This window comes from Pseudophryne corroboree, chromosome 3 (genome assembly GCF_028390025.1).
Source record: "Pseudophryne corroboree isolate aPseCor3 chromosome 3, aPseCor3.hap2, whole genome shotgun sequence".
Lineage (NCBI taxonomy): Eukaryota > Metazoa > Chordata > Amphibia > Anura > Myobatrachidae > Pseudophryne > Pseudophryne corroboree.
The window spans coordinates 175,634,227-175,655,586 of NC_086446.1; the positions used below are offsets into that span (position 1 = coordinate 175,634,227).

The following is a 21,360-nucleotide window of genomic DNA, read 5'->3' on the forward strand; positions in this document are numbered from 1 at the left end:
CAACACACGGCTTGACACCAGTTGTCCGCATTTCTGTTGAAATACTTCCACACCGAAGAGCTGATTTTTTTGGTATTTTCACCAGGCATGTCAATGGCCATATTCCTCCCACGGACAACAGGTGTCTCCCCGGGTGCCTGACTTAAACAAACCACCTCACCATCAGAATCCTCCTTGTCAATTTCCTCCCCAGCGCCAGCAACACCAATATCCTCCTCATCCTGGTGTACTTCAACACTGACATCTTCAATCTGACTATCAGGAACTGGACTGCGGGTGCTCCTTCCAGCACTTGCAGGGGGGCGTGCAAATGGTGGAAGGCGCATGCTCTTCACGTCCAGTGTTGGGAAGGTCAGGCATCGCAACCGACACAATTGGACTCTCCTTGTGGATTTGTGATTTCGAAGAACGCACAGTTCTTTGCTGTGCTTTTGCCAGCTTAAGTCTTTTCATTTTTCTAGCGAGAGGCTGAGTGCTTCCATCCTCATGTGAAGCTGAACCACTAGCCATGAACATAGGCCAGGGCCTCAGCCGTTCCTTGCCACTCCGTGTGGTAAATGGCATATTGGCAAGTTTACGCTTCTCCTCCGACGATTTTATTTTAGATTTTTGAGTCCTTTTTTTACTGATATTTGGTGTTTTGGATTTTACATGCTCTGTACTATGACATTGGGCATCGGCCTTGGCAGACGACGTTGATGGAATTTCATCGTCTCGGCCATGACTAGTGGCAGCAGCTTCAGCACGAGGTGGAAGTGGATCTTGATCTTTCCCTATTTTTGGAACCTCAACATTTTTGTTCAACATATTTTAATAGGCACAACTAAAAGGCACCTCAGGTAAACAATGGAGATGGATGGATACTAGTATACTTATGGATGACGAGTGACTGACGACACAGAGGTAGCTACAGCCGTGGACTACCGTACTGTGTCTGCTAGTATAGAGATGATAATGATATAAAAAATATATATATATCACTACTGCAGGTATATATAATATAATGACGGACCTGCTGGACACTGTCAGCAGACTGCTGAGCTACTAGTATGAAGAAGATAGAAAAAAAAACCCACCACAGGTAGGTATACAATTATGGACGAGCACTGACGACACAGAGGTAGCTACAGCCGTGGACTACCGTACTGTGTCTGCTAGTATAGAGATGATAATGATATAAAAAATATATATATATCACAACTGCAGGTATATATAATATAATGACGGACCTGCTGGACACTGTCAGCAGACTCCTAAACTACTAGTATGAAGAAGATAGAAAAAAAAACCCCACCACAGGTAGGTATACAATTATGGACGAGCACTGACGACACAGAGGTAGCTACAGCCGTGGACTACCGTACTGTGTCTGCTAGTATAGAGATGATAATGATATAAAAAATATATATATATCACTACTGCAGGTATATATAATATAATGACGGACCTGCTGGACACTGTCAGCAGACTGCTGAACTACTAGTATGAAGAAGATAGAAAAAAAAAACCCACCACAGGTAGGTATACAATTATGGACGAGCACTGACGACACAGAGGTAGCTACAGCCGTGGACTACCGTACTGTGTCTGCTAGTATAGAGATGATAATGATATAAAAAATATATATATATCACTACTGCAGGTATATATAATATAATGACGGACCTGCTGGACACTGTCAGCAGACTGCTGAACTACTAGTATGAAGAAGATAGAAAAAAAAAACCCACCACAGGTAGGTATACAATTATGGACGAGCACTGACGACACAGAGGTAGCTACAGCCGTGGACTACCGTACTGCGTCTGCTAATATAGAGATGATAAAGATGATAGAGATGAACAAAAAAAATATAACACTACTGCAGGTAAATATTTATATAATATAATGAATGACGGACCTGCTGGACACTGTCAGCAGAATGCGTTTATAGAATAAAAAGAAAAACACCACAGGAGTGTTTGTTTAACTTTTTCAGGCAGACAATATACTGGTGGTCAGTCACACTGGCAGCAAAAGTGTGCACTGTACTCCTGCTATAACTGCTCCCCAGTCTCCCCCACAATTAAGCTGTGTGAGCACTGGCAGTGAGCACTCAGCACAGTCAGATATACATAGATGATATATCATGCAGCACACTGAGGCTGAGCACAGATATGGTATGTGACTGTGTATCGTTTTTATTCAGGCAGAGAACGGATTAAAATTAAACTGGTGGTCACACTATCAGCAAAACTCTGCTGCACTGTACTGAGTACTCCTCCTAATGCTCCCCAAAATTAGTAAATCAACTCAAGTGTCTCTAATCTAATCTAAACGGAGAGGACGCCAGCCACGTCCTCTCCCTATCAATCTCAATGCACGTGTGAAAATGGCGGCGACGCGCGGCTCCTTATATAGAATCCGAGTCTCGCGAGAATCCGACAGCGGGATGATGACGTTCGGGCGCGCTCGGGTTAACCGAGCAAGGCGGGAGGATCCGAGTCTGCCTCGGACCCGTGAAGTTCGGGCGGGTTCGGATTCCGAGGAACCGAACCCGCTCATCTCTAATTACTATATTCACATCTTATCCAATTCACAACCAACTTACTTAAAAAACTGTACATCTATACATTATATATCTATATAATCACACATCGCGCTGAGCCGGGGAGAGGTGTGTGCTGAGCGGTCTGTGATAGATCGCTCAGCACACATCTCTATGTGTGTACCCCCCTTAAGGATGACAGATTGGCGCAATTTACTTCATCTAAATTATTTTTCCAAATTTATCAAGAAAGACCTGGGGTGCCGTGAAAAAAAAATGCTGATAGTCTGGGGCGCCATGATTCAGAAAAGTTTGTAAATGCCCCAACACATTAGAACAATTTTATGCAGAATAAGAACGATTTCAACACATTGGATCGATAAATCATTTGAAATCGTGCACATCGTGAAGTTTCCACTAACGATAACGATCCGATGCACGGTCCTGCATGTCATTTGTTGTTTCTTCAGATCTTAATGCAGGCAAGATTTGTCATTTTCGTTAGCGATTTGGTGCAGATTGTTCGTGGTTTTGTACCTGCGATCGATTGTGTCATCGTTAACTTCATTGCATCGTTTGAGAGTTGTTCTAATGTGTTGGGGGCCTTTAGAGATGCTGTGCTGCCCCCAGGCTCTCCCCCTGCTCTGTGAATAGATGCTGTGCGTATTGGCCGTCACTCTGTGTACCCAGCCTAACATTATGCATCGCGATTCCGCTACAGCATGCTGCTATATGAGTGAGGGAAGGGCCGGGATCCGGTCTCTAGATCGACACTATCTAGGTCGACATGGTCTCTATGTCGACATGGTCTAGGTCAAAAGGTCGACATGAGTTTTTCACGATTTTCTTTTTTTGAACCTTTTCATACTTAACGATCCACGTGGACTACGATTTGGAACGGTAACCTTGCCTTCACTCGCCATGCGAGGGGACACGGCGCACTAATTGGGGTTCCCGGTCACTCTCTACAAAGAAAATGACACCTAAAAACTCATGTTGACCTGTCGACCTAGACCATGTCGACCTAAAGAACCTGTTGACCTAGTTACTATCTACCTTCCATACCACACCCGAGGGGCCCAAGGATAATTCCATACTGCACCACTCTTTTTTATTTTTATTTTTTTCTGCCACTGTTGTATGACATTGTTTAGCCTTTGGCCTAAACTGGGTGAAAACAACATTGTAAGGTGGTCAAAATTGAAAGGAAAGGAATGTTATTGAAGTTAATAATACTGTAGGAACAAAAAAAGGCTCAAATTATGTGATTGTAGTTGGTTTCATCAATTAAAAAAAAAAAAAATACAGATCCAAAACCAAAACATATGAGGGTGGTTTTGACAAAATCAAAATAAGAAGTTAATACAGATCCAAAACACAGGAGTTGGCATGTATCTCTAAATACAACTGAAATTACACACAACATAAATCAATAAGTATCACCATTGGATCAAAATAGAAAGCCAATATTTGTGATTTGGAGTCTAAAACGTTCCGGCAATCTCTGACAATTTTACTGTAATTTAGAACTCAAACACAATTATTAGTATATTCACCTCAATGAGTAGCTGATATTTGAAAAGCCCTCTCTCTGGTGCTTTAGACAGAGATGTGAATTATTCTTTCAAGCTACCTCCGGTGATAGCAAGGTAAATCCTAGGATTGCAGCCAGGGGCGTATCAAGAGAGGAGGAGGCCTGTGTGCAGGATCCATCTGGGCCCCTCCTCTCTTGCCGGCAGCGCTGCGGACTCTGGGAACTAGGGTCACTAGGGGACCCTAGCGCTGTCCAAGAGTCTAGTGCGCATGCTGTTGCCATTTTCCCAGAGATTTTCTTACTGTTCATGTGCAAAATTCTGGGAAAATGGCCGCCGCGCCATTTTTCTGGTGATTCTTGCAGCGCTGCTTCTGCCAGTGCAGGACTCTGAGAGGGTAAGTATTGGAAAAGATGAGTGCAGGGTATGCGGTGTAGGCCCCCCTGGACCCCAAAGGCCTGTGCGCACCGCAAACCATGCACCCATTATAAATATGCCACTGATGGCAGCATACCAGAATACCCACAATCCTCTGTACTGTTGCCATTCTGAGATGGCAAAGGCAGGGAACAATAAATGTAAATAATCTTTCTTCTAATAAAGTATTTTATTTATTCAGAATTTTAGTTAAATACTATTATTAATATTTTTTTGAGAAGTGGAATTGGAAGGCCGAGTTCAAGCTCCCAGCTACACTGCACATGTGTGAATTTACAAAGAGGAGTCACGCATGTGCAGATGACTAACCTTGCTGCCATGCAGTGTTGCCTCCTGAGTCTTCCCTGAACTGCTGTAGCAATATTTCATTCATAAATTATTGCGATAACGGATGGGCTTTGTACTTCCTAAAGAGACCACCACTTGAATTTAATTGATTGATATATCCTCTGTACTATTTTGTGGAATATGAAGTGCTCTGTAAATTCTATACATTAGGTGGTCACCCTCTCATTATGTAATGTACAACATAAACTGCAGTATAGTATTGATTTTTCTATGCCAATAACTTTTTCAACTGCTTTAAACTCTTGCATGTAGAGTAGTTTATTTTGGTATCCGGCCTTCAGGTCGACAGCACTTAGGTCGACACTCATTAGGTCGACCAATATTGATCGACATGCATTAGGTCAACGTGGTCATTAGGTCGACATGGCAAAGGTCAACACATGAAAAGGTCGACACACGGTTTTTTTTTTTTTTAAACTTTTTTTGATCTTTTTCATCCTTTACTATCCACGTGGACAACGATTGGAAATAGTAACCTGCGCTCAGCACCTTGCCCGAAGAATGGTGAGCAAAGGTGGTGCTCAGGTCTCCGGTAACATGGTGTGGCAGCCATTTTCCCGAAGTTTTCCTCATATGTGGTAGGGAAAATTAACGAGAAAATGTGGTCATAGATGATGAAAGGTACAAAATGACACCCAAAATACTTTTAAAAAAACATGTGTCGACCATTTCCATGTCAACCTTTTTACTGTGCTGACCTTTTATGCATGTCGATCTTTTGACCCTGTCGACTATATGGGACATAATGACTGTCTATCTAATTCAAGTAGATCTTCTATACAACACTCAGCGGGACTCACACGCGGCCACCCTCTAATGGCTAGAAGACATTATACATACACAGGACTCTGGCACAGTAGGCATACAGCCTTGATAAAGGGACAAGCAAGTCCCGAAACGCGTTGGAGTCACCCTCCTGTGCCTTTTTCAATACATGGATGCTTTTGGACTGACTGTGGACTGATATTGGGGGATACAAGCCTTGGAGCCACAAGCAGGATATTTTCCCTGGGGATACTCTGCTTTGTTACACCTGTGGCTCCATCTACCCTAAGCGGTAGGAACATTTCCCCTTCTGGGCTATTCAGCCTCATGTTCTTCATTGTTTTATTGTATTTTACTCCATGTTTTTATATTAAATTCTTATTATATTTTATTTACAACAAGTGCGTTGTCATGTGTATTATCACAAATGTCTACTGCAATATCACACCTAGCCTGTAGGTGTTAAGGATTAGTGCCAATAGGGGAGAGTTGCATTTATACTTTTTCAACACTCAGCTAGCCCCAGGGATCTCCAAATCCCCATCGTCGTGACAGCAGAACCTAGATTGCTTGTCATTTTTGTCGGTGGCTACCTTCACATAGAGGAAGTAGAGGACAACAAGGAAGGTGACAATCTTTTTATTTGACACTTGAATCGCCATCTAATGGTTGTGAACATTGCCAAAGGATTGCTGCGCTTACCAACTGAAATAAAAAAAGAAAGAAAAGAAATGCCTTGTTATGCAAGCAAAATAATGGATAACAGCAAAGCTACAAGTGTATCAAATTTATTTTTTAACATTAACCTGGCATGTACACTACTGGTGCCGAAATAACCTGGCACGTACACTACTGGTGCCGAAATAACCTGGCACGTACACTACTGGTGCCGAAATAACCTGGCACGTACACTACTGGTGCCGATGTAAGCCTGGCATATGCACTACTGGTGCAGATCTGCAAAAATCTTGTATTTGTAGGAAAATTGTCCTTTTTGGTAATTGCACCTGTAATTTGGGGCTCAATTGCGTTTTACTATTGATTATAATCTTTCAGTACAACATAACATAGAGGGCATGATTCATAGCTGGACATAACCCCAATTTTTTTTCACAGTTGAGCGATGATTGGCATTTTGCATATGTGTCACACTGCGCGTATGCTGCAATGGTTTTACAGTGGCGGTTGCAGACAGGATTAAGTCACAAGGTGATCGATAGTCAGAGACTGGGGGATGTAACAGGGAAGGACAGCAAAAATGCAAGTTTGTTGCAATCATTTTGGGGGCGTTTTTGAGGCTGTAACTATGATTCTGTACGCAGCTGCGCTGTCTCCGGCATCATTCTTCCTTCGGCCATGTAGCACGACTATAAGGCTACTCCAGAACTCCAGTAATCAGCTGATCTGCATATGGTCTGGCCTTTGTATGCAGCCGCTGGGATTTGCAAAGCCACCGGTGGGCATCTCAATACAAATTCAAACGGCAGCAACATTTGCATATGTTTGCACAACCACTGCATACAAATGTTTTAACCTAAATAGTAAGGGTAGGCATGAGTTCGTAGATGTCAGAGAAGCCAAATACCATTATTTACGCTTAGATAAGGCTTGTGGTCAGGGCAAGTAGAACAGTAGTGAAGTCCACAGGCAGGGTTACAGGTAAGTCAGAGTAGTCATCTAAGGATTGGCATCATATGGATACTATCCCTTTGCTACGATCAAGAAATTCAGGTAATTGTATCTCAGAGAAACTGATGTGATTTACTCTACCAACATGAGTATGTAAATCGTGTCATCAAATGTCACACACATCTTATTTTTGTGACTTTTCTTGAAAATAAGGTATAAACAGTTTGCAATCTATTTATCAAGCAGTGTTATAACAAGTGGTGAAAGGCCTATTCCACACCTCCCAACTGTCCCACTTTCCGCGGGACAGTCCCGCTGTCCCACCCGCGGGACGGAGTGGGGGTGGGGAGCAGTTGGGAGGCTCCTGTCAGTCAGTGCTTCACTAGAGATGGAGGGACAGGGGGCATGCCAGCAGCTCACCGTGCCCCCATAGTGATGGAAAACGGGGGAGCGGCTCACGATCGAGGCACTCCCGCAAAGCCACGCCCCTTTTGTGTAGGCCATGCCCCTTTTTGGGTGGACGCAGCTTCGGTGCGCCGTAATCTCCCTCTTCGTCTTCTCCCAATGTTGGGAGGTATGCTATTCCATTCCTCACTGTATTAACAAGTGTTAAGTGACGGTGAATTCTAGGGGCATATCCAGAGAGGAGGCCAACCGTCTGCAGCCTCTGTCCGGTTCCCTTCTTCTCTAGCCGGCTGAGCAATACACTCTGAGCACTAGGGTCACTGGGGTACCCTAGCACTGTCCCAGAGTCTTGTGTTCATGTGCAGGTCTCCGGGAAAATTGTGCGGTGACCATATTACCAGTGATTTTCTTACTGTGCATGCGCAGAACGCTGGGAAAATGGCTGCCGCTTCATTTTCCTCTGTGGTTTCTGCAGCTGCTGACGCTGTACTAAGGGTGAGCATTAATAAAATGGGTGCATGGTGCACTGCACACACTACTCCTATTATAGATGCGCTAGTAGTGAAATTACATATGTCTCCAGAGCTAAAACAATTGATACAGTTTAACTTTGTTCCCATAGATATCTATAGTTATGACAAGCTGTGCTAATTGTTGAAAAGATTAACTTTTTGCAGTTGTATTTAAAACATGACACCATATCAGGATATCTGAGAGGAGTCTCCTCAGGGCAGTTTGCGTATTTGGAGTACTGAAGAGCAAAAAAATAAATAAGATGGATGCCTTTGCAACCTGCAAAAGCAAAGTACATCACTGGAGAGATGGTTTTCCTGACTAGGCGCAAGATATATAGATTTCTACAGTACACTACTATAATCTGTATTGCTGTGATAGTTGCACCGCAGCAGTGCCTTAATTAGACTTTTTGGTGCCCTGCGCCAGATAGAGAATTGGCACCCCTACCATTTTTCCAATCGGGGCATAAGTCGCATGCCTTCGTGGGAAACGGGCATAACAAAATTTGGACACAAATCCTCTAAACACATTCATGCACTTAACTTGAGAGCTCATTAGTATTCAGTTACAATACCCTTTATTAAATAACACATTTCAATATACGGCCATACCCAGGATTCAAACCCATAACCTGTTGCATTCCAGTCAAACACCCTACTCAGTGAGCTACTTGAGCCTACATAAAAACTGAGATTTCTAACTATATGAAGCTACTTGCACTTTGTAAAAAAAAAAAAAAAATCAGCTTTGCAATTGAGCAGATCTATGTAGTGTGCAGCCACACATCCAATCCTTTACAGCCACACATAGATCTGCTCAGCTGCAATGCTGATCATTTTTTCACAAAGTACAAGGTACAAAGTATATTCTCTAGCTTTCTATGTAACGGCAGATAGTTCATTGAATAGAGTGTCTGACTGCAATGTCACAGTCAGTGGGTTTGAATCCCGGGTATGTCAGCATCTTGTAAATGTAATAAACGACAGTGTGACTGAATAAGAAAGAGCTCTCAAGTTACAGCAAGTTCATGAATAAGTATGAGTGATGTAGGGGAAGGAGACAGGGGCACACAGGAGATGCTGGGGTTCAAAAGGGGGGGAAGCTACAAGTGAAAGTAATTAAAAAAGATAACTGACAGTGCTGCCAATAGCGTCCCCCTATCCTGCAGCGCTATGTGTGGTGGCACACTCCGCACATACCTAGTTACGGCCCTGTGCCACAGTTTAATAAAGTTGCACAGACCTTCATCTATTTCTATTTTATATGTACTGTGTATCTGCTCACATGATAAGTAAGCCACTGATGAATCTCCATTCTGGTGGGCCTGTAGGTAAACATAACAGAGTTATCTGTAAAACACAAGCATGATAAATTAGCATAGTTGATTAAATTTGGATGCAGTTGGCAAATTAAATGTTTTCAAAGTATTGTCATGAACTCACTGTAACTGGAGTCATTTTGTTTTGTAATCATTCAGGTCTGAGCTATTGTCTCTTCTGAGAACATACAACTGCTATCACGAAGGGACAAGCTTCCAGCTACGACATCATGAGGTGAGACAATGCAAATGCACGGGAAAGGTAAATTAACTAGGTTTTTTTTTTATGAATAAATTAAAAACAAGTGTCATAACAATTGGAGATATTTTCAAAACCGATATATTATTATGTGTGAATTAAATGCTTAAATTGGGTGCATCCACAATTCCCAATATTGTTATAAAGTGTCTGAAATCTGTATTGTAGGTAGGTACAGATAGAATATTGATATAATATCAGAAACCTATAAATGCTTGGTTTATGTGTGTTTTTTTTATGTTTTTATTTTTTTAAAGTAACAATTCAGTTTTAATTATCATTATATCATAATTATCATTATATCTCCGCATAATCTGGGTCTTACCCTGAAGCTCAGGGCTTTTTATTTCAATTTTATTGCATTAGGCTTTGAGTCAAAACCGCAACCAAGATTTTTATTTTTCCATATTTCCCACTAAGGGGCAGATGTACTAAGCCTTGGATAGTGATAAAGTGGAGAGAGAGAAGTACCAGCCAATCAGCTCCTGTCATTTTTCAAACACAGCCTGTGACATGGCAGTTAGGAGCTGACTGACTGTGGATTTTGAGGGTTATACAGTACGGATTGCAGATTCTGCTAAAAAGCAGAATCAGCAATCCTTTCTTTCGCATGCTGGGGGCCGCCCCGCGCAGCCGGTCAGCCGCCATTTCTCTCATTGGGGTGGCTGTGTGTAACGTCACGCAGCCACCCTGAAAACACCACCGACCCGCCCCCCTTTTCCCTGCACCGCCCCCACCGCGCTCCGTCGCCGCCCGACCCTGCCTGTCAATCAGGCAGAGACGTTCACACTCATTGTGCACAAATCACATTAGGCGGCCGCGTACACGCAGGATGGTGCCTGCGCGTGCGTAGTGACACCACCGACGGGTTATTGCAGTCGACCTTAATCGCCTTTATGTCTGTTTTCTTAGTATCAGTTACCGATTACATTACAGATGCATAATGCAAAATAATATTTTTTCTTCGGGGTCCATGGTCTCCACAGGGTTAATCTTGGGTATCTTGGTGGAGACAAGGACTGAACAGCTAAGCTTGTGAGCCTTCCAGGATGCACTGGGCTCCTCTTTCCTCATATTCTGCCCCCATGCTCAGGCACTTCAGTTTTTTTCTGTGCCAGCAGGAGCTGGTCACCACTGAACAGGGCCTGCAGCATGCAGCTCAAGCTTTTTGATTAACTTTCTTTTATTTTATTATTACCAGTTATTTATATAGCGCACACATATTCTGCAGCGCTTTATAGAGAATATTTGCCCATTCCCATCAGTCCCTGCCCCAGTGGAGCTTACAGTCTATATTCCCTATCTCATATACACGCAGTCACATTCACGCTAGGGTTAATTTTCTTGGGAGCCAATTAACCTACTAGTATATTTTTGGATTGTGGGAGGAAACCGGAGTACCCGGCAGAAACCCAGGCAAGTACGGGGAGAATATACTACTGCGCAGTGCTTATGCCACTAGTCCAGGGAGAAACACCGATGGCGCTGTCGCGCACCCGATCCATTAAGTGCTCCCGCGGCCGCACTAGACCACCAGGCCTTAATGTACACTAGCGATGGGGACCTATACAGGCAAGGAGAACCGGTGGTGGAAGTCAGCATAGGGAAGGTCAGCGCTTCCCCAGCGACCCCCTCCCCCAGCCCAGGGCATCATTCCACTGTGGTCTTCCTGCCCTGGGCTGCTATTCCCTCATCCTTCTTCACAGAGACGCTGGCCAGCCATAGCTGAAACCTCTGCAGGTCTCCGGGAGTGTTGGGTTTTGTCTCTCTGTGTACCTCACATCATCTCAGGTTGTATACAGTGCTGCATCCTAACCGCCTTCTCCACATGGCTGTGTAGTTGATATCCGTGCCCATTGCAGTTAAAATTGTATTTCTGCATTGTATGTTACTTATGCTAGTGCTACTGTTTGAACTTTTCTATTTTCTACTTTGTATATTAGTATATTGCCGTTACTATACTTTTTCTTTTTCTTCAGTGACCCTTGAATACTGGTGTGTTTTGGGTTGATACTGCCACACATTATATTGTTTTTGTGAGGGCTCATTGTCACATACTGCTCCAGTTAAACTCTACACATTACCACATTGTGTGTGTACACTTCTCACGATCATGTGAAGTAAAAGCAGACTGGGGCTCCTACTTTGGTAGCTTGTGGTACCTGTAACAGGGAGGTTTTACCTCTGGATTTATAACAAAATTGTCAGTGCACAGCTTGTCTCATGCCTCCGAGCACCTCAGCCCTTCCCCCAGTGCCAGCACAAGAGCCTCCATGGGCTTGTTTATCCAATCTACTGGCATAGTTTGCTGACCATATTGCTACGCCACCTGTGGCTCCCCCTATGGGTCTACCACAACCACTACAGTCTCCATGTCTCTCTCTATGGGATTCCAGCAGCCATTAAAGCCTATTTATCAGGCAATTGCCAACCCACCCATCCCTTCTCTCTGGTTGGACTCATTCTCTAGCTCGGTGCAGAGTTTGGCTACTTCCTCTGCTGCATTTCAGCATTTGGTACAGGGCCAAGTGGCACTGCCAGCACCTACTGCAAATAACCGTGATGTGCCTTCCTCACAGTCTGTTACATTCACTGTACTTGGTACTCCTGAAACTGGGCGGATAAGCCCCAAGTACAGGAACGTAATGCTGGAGGGGGAACAGAGTTCCGCAGCAACCCCTACAGAAACCCTGACTCCGTTGTTCCACTCGCGTGGTCAGTCTACGCCTACGAGACTATGTTTGAACCTCTAACTAAACAGAAACCCGAGTTAGGGGCAACTACAGAACGCAAACAGAAGAATGTGTGGCTCAGCCGCCAAGACGAACTACAACAAATACTGTTGTGTCCCGGCGATGACAGCATACGCAGAAAAAAATATATTGATCTTAAATGCGCTATACCGTGAATTGCAGCCCAGGAGAAAACAAATGGTACTTCACAATTACACCACAACAATCAATTCAGAAAAAATGTTTGAGTCTCACAATGGTGCATATCACTAAAAATAAAGTACTTTCCTCATATATTTCTTTTGGTAGTATTTTCACGTATCAGCGGATGTTGAGATTCTCAGTCATAGACCATAGGGATATCCACTTGAAATTTCCATCTTATGTCTTAATCTCAAAGATAAAGGAAAATAATCTAGTGCAACATTGTCTAATAAGCACGGCAGAGACGTGTGGGTTTTTTAAACACACTCACAATATTATATGATTAAACCAGCATATTGATAAAGCTAAATATTTATCTTATTTAAAACCCTTTAAGAGGTCTAAGAACACTGTGCGCTATTGACGTATGGAGTACCGTAAGGGTACGCACGTTGTGTAACAATCGCTTAGCCGTGGTCGAGACGCTCAAGCGTCACGTTCGCTCACGGCCAAGAGATCACAGGCAGGCACGCTATTGGCTGCTGACTAACGTAATGGTTCGCTATAGCGTAGCGGACGCTCGGGACCACGAGGAGATCACCAGCGGCGCAGACGCTCACAATGTTAAACCTTTATATCTAAACCATAAACAATGTAATATGCAGTAAAACCTTAGTGTAGAGATAGGGGGGGAAATTTACTAAGCTCCCGATTTTGACCGAGATGGCGTTTTTTCATCAAAGTGTCATCTCGGTAATTTACTAAACTCAAATCACGGCAGTGATGTGGTCATTCGTAATATTTTGGAAGTTCAAGGTAAAAATCACGAATGAATACACCATCGGTCAAAATACGCCTGTTTAGATATGAATCTCGGTCATTTACTAACCATTCGTAATTGTAATTTCTGCCGTGAAAATGCATTTGTGGCCGCGAAAAAATACAATTCGTAAAAAATTCCTAAAAAAAAACGCGCCAGCTTTTGAAAAACGTGTTTACATGTGTACTCAATTATCCATTACTCACACCTGAATGTTTGGCCCTATAAAAGTGTTCCAGGCACATTTTGAATTTCTCTCACTCTGAAATGGCGGCTGTGGTATGTGCCAATGAATTTATGTTTGCTGTGGGATACCTTAGACTGCTCCATGAGGCTTCCAGGAATCAGGCCCAGGTAAGTGAACATGGTCAGCAGGTTGTCCAGGTGCCGCGGAGGCTGCGCCAGCCTCGTTTTTTTAGAGGTCGTTTAAACTTAAACGATTTGTCCGATGATAGGGTCATACAGATGTTCCGCCTAAATAGAACCAACATTTTCCACCTGTATGACCTTGTCAAACTGGGCATAGACCCTGAGACAGCACGCTCTCGCTCTGTCTCAGGCCTACACAAACTCCTGGCTGTGTTACACTTTATGGCTACTGGGAGCTTCCAGGCTGTGGCAGGCGACGTGATTGGTATCTCACAGCCCACCTTTTCAAGATATTTGAATCAGGTGAGTCTAAAAATACATAGGCGGTTATGTCTAAGTGTTGCTTCTGTAAGTACAAACAACACAGTATTGTATAGAATACCTAACATGACACTCACCTTAGCTTGTTTAATGTCCACTCAGGTTTTGGATGTCTTGGATCCACATATTAATGCCTCAATCTGCTTCCCTACCGAGGAGTCGGAGTGGCGTGCTGTCAGGGTAGCTTTCTATGAGCTTGCTGGCATGCCCAATGTGCTGGGGGCCATAGATTGCACACACGTTCAGCTGAGATCACCTAGGGGCCGCCAATACATATATACGAATAGACATCTGGCCCAATCAACTAATGTCCAGGTGGTCTGTGATGCAAACTTTAAAATTATGAGTATTGTTGCAGGTTACCCTGGTGGCTGCCATGACTCCTTCATCCTCAGTCAGTCATCGCTCTTCGATAAATTTGAGGCCGGACAAATGCCTGATGGCTGGCTGTTGGGTATGTATAAAATGTTTGGTGTGTGTCTTTTAACCACAAACTCTAGTTTTGACTAGGGGAATGAATAATCTAACACATGTAGTAATGTTGACTATATCTGTTTTTCAGGTGATGGGGGTTACGGCTGCTACTCTTGGCTCCTTACTCCATTGTCCCAACCTGATTCTCCTGCTGAACACAGTTACAATCATGCACATAAGGCTACGCGGAATGTGATAGAAAGATGTTTTGGTGTGCTGAAGTCACGGTTTCGGTGTCTGGATAAATCTGCAGGCCTTTTGTTGTATAGTCCCTCAAAGGTGACTAGAATTGTGTTCTGCTGCTGTTTTCTCCATAATCTGTGTTTAAGTCAACATCTGGCACATGATGAGGGAGAAAGCAGTCAGCAAGCAGAGGAGTTAGAACCATCTGGTGACAGTGTGAGTACATATGTAGGGAGGCAGGTACGGCAAGAAGTGATCCAGCGGTATTTTTCTGGTAAGTTTTTGGCGGATGTAATTATCCTTGACTAAACACTTTGCAATACTTTCAATTGTGTGTTTTGTTACTTACTGTTTGTTGTTTATAGTGGTGTGTACATTGTACTTAGTTTATGTTATAAATACATTTTCAGTCATTACCCATGAAAAACATACATACATACATAGCAGCTTCTACAATGTTTGAGACGGACACAGGAAGTTGTGTGTTTGTCAAATCAAAATTTTTATTGCGTAAATCTAATTTGTCAAAAGTCTTATTTTTTCTGCTTGTGTGTGCTGGGTGCTGTGCTTTGTGCTGGCTCACTGGCACGTGCTCGGGAGGAACGCCGAACAGGGGAGGTTACTGGCGTTTGGATAGGGGTCATGGTTCCAGAGCTGGAGGTCACTTGTTGAGCTGCCATCAATGTTATGTTGTTGCTCAAATTATTTATGCTAGCATTAAGTTGTGTGTTGGTTGCAGTGTGGCTGGCTACAATCCGGGATAAAGACTCATTCACAACCTGGTTGTGCTGAATGAGTTGTACGAGTGCCTGCTGATGGCGCTGTTGCTCATCAATGATGCGCGTTAAATGAGCCAGCATTTGGTTGTTGTCTGCCCGTATTTGCTCCATCGATGTTGCGATTCGGCCTACTTGGACAATCAGTCTGCCCGAGTTGCGACTAATGCGCGGTAGATGATGGGGCAGACTGGCAAGGTGTTGGGTATGTGCGGTCAGGCTGGCATTGCTTTGTGCCTGTTGGCTTGTCCAACTGGCCCAAAAGTCATCTGGTATTTGTGGCTGGGGTGGAGCTTGTGCCAGTTGTGGACTCATGGAGGCTTGGGGGATATCCTGCAGCTGTATTGGCTGGCTCGGGTCAACAGGTGTTAGTTGCAGTGTGAAGGTTGCCTGTTGGTCTTGTCCCTGCTGGTCCACGTCGGCCATCAAGCTGGGCTCTGTATGGGGTGGCCAACATGCAATGTTTATTTTTCTTAAAATATATTTGCTAGTTCTACACATTACTACATTCATAATACTCCATTTCTCAAGTTTTTAGAGTTGTTTTTCTAAACATATAATTTGTTTTTTCTCCAAAAACATATATACCATCACAGGCGTGCACATAGACAGACTTGCGTAATCCTCACCTAACTACCTCCCCTCCACAGCATTACAGTGTTATGTCACCTCCCCTGTCCACGATATAGGCTGCTTACCTGGATAGTCCAGAGGAGCGGAGCAAGTAAGCAGTCTACATACCGGACAGGGGAGATGTGTGAACACTATAATGTTGTGGAGGGTGTTTTTTTTTTTTTTGTTTTTTTTGTTTTTTAAAATATTTTTATGTGCACGTGTGTGGCCAATATTTTAACAAATGTATGTTAGATTTTAAAAATGATGTTGGCGATATCAACCACTAAGACATAGAAAAATTAAGCATTTGCACCTTTAACAATTGAAGACGTAACATCACATTGCTTGTTATGGCAAACATGTAATCTCAACTCCAACTCACAACATAGTAACTGTACTGTGTAGATTATTTGCTATGTGTTTAGTTTCTGTTTTGACTCACCAGATAACTGAGGTGATCGGGGCTCATCACTCTGTGGACTCGCCAATAGTGCCAGTGGTGGCTGGGGTGACACTGCAGAAATGCGCCGCCTGGGTGGGGAAGATGGATCCGCAGATTCCGTGCCAAGACGCCGTGTCTTACTTGGCCTCCTGGGTAAGTGCCCCGAGCCCTGTGATGGGCGCCTTACAGGAGGTCGGCTTACAGAAGCAGAACCTATGAGAATATATAAACATTAATATTTTGTACTTCTATGTGTTTGCAGAATATGTGACTACAGTGAAGTCTTACCTGCAATCCCAGCATCATCCTGAGTTGTCTGAGGCCTGTCTGGCCGGCTGGTCTGTCGGACTGTAGAAAAAGTGGAGCAAACATTATTACCATGCTTTGTGTAAAAATTATAACTGCAAAGCCTTAGTGTACTGTAACCATATATTAGGTATTCTAATTTAAACTAATTTCTGCTTAAGATCTTCGTGCTTCCTTAATTTGTGGTGTATATCAAAATGTACATGGTGTTGCACCAAATAAATCAGTTACATTTGAGAATTATGTGTCAGATATTGCATAGATTGAATACTTGCAAATTTAACCACAATGAAATTTTGAATTTGTAGGAACCTTTTTTTTGAAGTAAATAAATAAAATATTTAAAAATGCTATTAGATACAACACCGATGTCCAAGCAATATCGCAAAATTATTATTGCAAATACACATACCAGCAGGCATTGCACCTGTTTTTGTGCAAAATTAAATAAAAAATACAGCCAAGGCAAGATGGAAAATGCAATTTCTAAACACAAACACACCTTAAGGGTGCATAGGCCTGCAATATCTGACCAACAATTTTTGCATCCTTTAACCTTAAAAAAAAAAAAAAAAAAAAACATTTAGAGGAAATTTTAAAATAAATTTAACAAATCCAACTCACCATCCTGCGTGGGTCGGTCCGAATCCCGGACATGAGTTGCAGACACCACTTCTGCAGGAATCAATGCCCGCACAGGCTCCTCCCACTCCCGATAGGTTGCTCGGAAAGGGGGGCCACCTCCGGTTTTGCGGGCTGATTTTGCCTCTTTGGCCATCTTGGCCTTGACACGCCGCTTTATGTCATAGAACCTCTTGCGACACGTGTCCTCAGTCCGCCTCACCACACCCTCACTATTGACGGCAACTATTACTTGCCCCCACAGGACAGACTTCCTGCGGGAGGACACCTTGCCAGCATCCTGACCAAACAATTGGCGATGGTGCTTCATCAGCTCACGCACCAGCGCCATGTTTTCAGCATAGCTGAACTTAATATTCCTGCCAGTCTTGGTAGTGGTGCGTGGCTGCGGAGCCACAACACCATCACTATCACTGGAGAATGCAGCAACAGGCACCCCCTCCTCCTCCTCCTCACTAACCTCCTCCCTCTCACTAACCCCCTCCACCTCACTAACAGCCTCCACCTCACTACCAGCCTCCACCTCACTAACCTCCGCCACCACACTGACCTCTGAGTCTGACATGAGGACAAACGACAAAAAACACTGAAAAATAAATACACAAAACACACTCCTCCACTACTACTACTACTACTACACACCACACAGCCAACACACACGCTCACTCACTCACTCACTCACAAACAATGACAAAAGACTAAAAAAAAATAACAAGGACAAAAAAGTTGACAAACTGAGAAAAAACAATACTACAAATATGACAAGACTACTTATACACACAGTACAGCACTCAACAATCACAAAACTCCTCCCCAAATCCTCCAAAAACTCCACCAAACTCACCAACTCCAAATACACCTTCCTCTCTCCTCTCCACTAGCTAAACCCACGAGGTGCGGTGTGTTTGGGGCGGTTTTATAGTACTGTGCACAGACACTCCTCCTTCACGAATACAACCAATCACGGACGCGTGACAAAAACGAAACTTAGGACTAAAAACGCGGCCGCAATATCAAAATCACTGCCGTAACAGACATGTGACGCAGTCGTAAAAAAACCCCACAAACACGGCCGCGAAACAACAAAATCGGCCGCATTCTACAGCAGAAAACCACGAATGACATAGACATCGGAACAAAAGAAAAACACGAATACGACAGCTTAGTAAATTAGTCGTAATCAATTCAAAAAGTTGCAATTTTACACTGTCGATGTCAGTCGTGATTGAACTTGGACCTGAAACTGGAAAATACGAATCTTAGTAAATTTACCCCAGGGTGTAGATGCAACACAATGTAACCTTATTAACTTAAAAGCTGTTCGAGCGTCACCGACGCTCTGAGAATACTTAACACTATAAGAAATACACAACTACCGGGCTTAGGGTCTAACGCCTTATATGAATGTTATACTTGCAAAAAGAATAATACAGTACAAGTTATACACTACAATATAACATAGACTAACTAACCAGATAACTACACAGGAAATACAATACAATACTATTACGTTTAAGGGAATACGAGAGAGAAAGAAGAGAAGAGAGAGAGAGAGAGAGAGATGGAGAGATATGGCTCACAATAACAATAAAGACAATATGATTGCGGAGAAAAACTTACGCACAAGGGGAACGATCGCATGCGCCTCGATATCCAGCTCCCGATTATCAGCAATGAGAACCGTTGAAGAGAGTGCGCTGGATATGATCGGCTTGTCTATTTATGCCCCACACACAATACAATTCAATGGTCCCTACAATCTCATTGTTCATTGGACACAGGAATTCGTCTTAGTATTATAACAAAAGGTCATAGGTTGATTCATACAGGTGGGCTGAGACCATTTCCAACTGCTCAGGTGGGTGGGAAACTAGGTTTCCCGCCGCATGGATAAGTAAGTGCAAATAATAGTAAATGGACATAAACTTCTTATGTCCATAACTATTTGCACGAGCGATCAATCAGCTTCAAACCAACACCGGAATATTGCTAATTAAATACTCTTCCGATGGATACTAAACACCACTATATGACCCCTGTCTGACCCTTCGTATCAAACAAAGAGGGATCTCTCTGTCCATGAACATGCTATATTAACTAAACTTTCAGAATCTATCAAGGGGACCATGATCTACAAAATACATTATATGGTGATAATATATAACAATTGAGTCGCACGCTGGGCGCACAGAAACTCTACCGTAAATGCGCATACCGTGCGCCTGCGGGTGCCCGCAACAGCGAGTATGCGCACGCACGGGAGAGCGCACGCATGCGCAGCGCGGACCTGTATGAGGTGCAAATATGGCAGTGTGCATCGTGATATTTTTCTGACTTTGACAGTCCACCCTTTGGCAGTCAACAATAACTGCCACTTCCTAAAACATTTCAAAAAGAGAAAAATATATGTCAGGTGTAAATACATTTCCATGGTTGGGTAAGGGAGGAGGGAAGAAGGTGTGAAAAGGGTATGACCTAGTGAGATAGCAGAAGCATGTGTGTATGAATCCATGTTTGGGGGGTCATGTATCATCGTGCCGTACGTGTTGTAAATCAAGCTTCGAGGTATTGCGAAGTATACATTTGAATTCCTTCTTATCCCGCGGTACGGGTCTGTGGATGGGCTGTCAAACTTTACCGAGCTCTTTTCGGATTTTGGTTGCAACAAAAATGGGAGAGCACATTTTAGTTGATGATACATGAATGGGGAAATATGTGATTGCTGATATCTGTGCCTGTATTCCCTATCGACTATGTGTGTCATTACCTGAAGGTTGTAGAGATGAAGATAAAGAACACTTATGGTAAATGCAGTGGTATTCTATGTCAGGTAAATGAACATTTGTCGGTTGAAGTCTTGTTCGGTGTCTGTTGAATGCCGTCTTCTTTGTGCTTTTGCCCAAAAGGTGCAAGCAAAAAGCTTTGTCAATGTCCATAGACTTACAAAAGTGTTGGGCTAGCGTAAATTTAAAATTTCTAGGGAAACTGGGGGTCTATGGCATAGTTCATCAAATATCTGTGTATAAGGTTGTCAAAACTTCTTCTTTAATCCATCCGTTGTCTGTATACAGGATCATCAAATTCCTCGTCCAAGTGGGTCTTTTTACCTTGGAGAAAACGGAAAAACAGGTGAAAGAAACGGACCGTATAATCGCATTTTCATCACATCATTGTTTCTACCGTTGGGTCATAAATCAAATCCATTGGAATTACAATTTCCCCACTCCTTAGACTCATTACCCTGGTACTACGTTTGCACTTCATTAAAGCCTGACCGCATCTAAATATCAAGCCAATGGATATGACAACACCTAAGATACATAGAAGAAACTTCCCAACATCCATTATGACTCCTTGAGCCCATTCTCCTAAACCAGAGAACCAATTTCGCGGGTTCAACCATGACACCCAACTGGTCAGCTCATTACCCACAGCAGCAAGAGTGAGATTGTGTCTCCAGCGAAATTCCCACTTTAATTGGAGAATATCGTCCATCTTTTGGTCTATGACCTCGACCGGGTCCTCGGTACTATTCGTTATATATGTGCAGCATTTCACGCCGTACTGCGTTGCCAGTGTGACACAATATCCGCCTGTCACTGCCGTGAGATCATTGAGAATCATTCTATGCTGAACCAGTTCTGTTTTATAAGCTTGAAGTTCTCTTCCAGTATACCTAAACGTGTCATCATACATTTCTGTGATATTGTCTAACAAATTCGCGAGCGCAGATATGTATTTATAATTCAACACTCCTCTGGCGGTGCGAGTGATGTCTAACGCAAGTAGAAACTGAATC

The 21,360-nt window shown here is 43.3% G+C and overlaps 2 protein-coding genes across 9 annotated transcripts in view; one reads left to right on the forward strand and one right to left on the reverse strand.

The window, feature by feature from the left end:
• Window positions 1-21,360, forward strand: part of RASSF4 (Ras association domain family member 4) — a 467,259-nt gene that overhangs the window by 258,244 nt on the left and 187,655 nt on the right. For 7 of the 8 annotated variants that reach the window (XM_063958615.1, XM_063958612.1, XM_063958617.1 and 4 more), the window contains one exon: window positions 9,638-9,740. In XM_063958615.1, coding sequence (XP_063814685.1) covers window positions 9,638-9,740 — 103 coding nt within the window. The remainder of the gene's footprint in view (window positions 1-9,637; window positions 9,741-21,360) is intronic. The other variant, XM_063958620.1, reaches the window with a different exon arrangement.
• LOC135055034 (uncharacterized) lies at window positions 15,291-17,049 on the reverse strand. The gene is made up of 3 exons (XM_063958621.1): window positions 16,902-17,049; window positions 16,614-16,826; window positions 15,291-15,993 (listed from the first exon to the last, which is right to left on the reverse strand). Exon 3 carries the CDS (start codon window positions 15,980-15,982, stop codon window positions 15,314-15,316), a length of 669 nt encoding a protein of 222 aa, XP_063814691.1. The 5' UTR covers window positions 15,983-15,993; window positions 16,614-16,826; window positions 16,902-17,049; the 3' UTR covers window positions 15,291-15,313.

What these genes read in the sequence shown, in the direction of transcription:
- LOC135055034 (XM_063958621.1), bottom strand. Translation starts at nt 15,982, where the DNA reads ATGGCCGACGTGGACCAGCAGGGACAAGACCAACAGGCAACCTTCACA.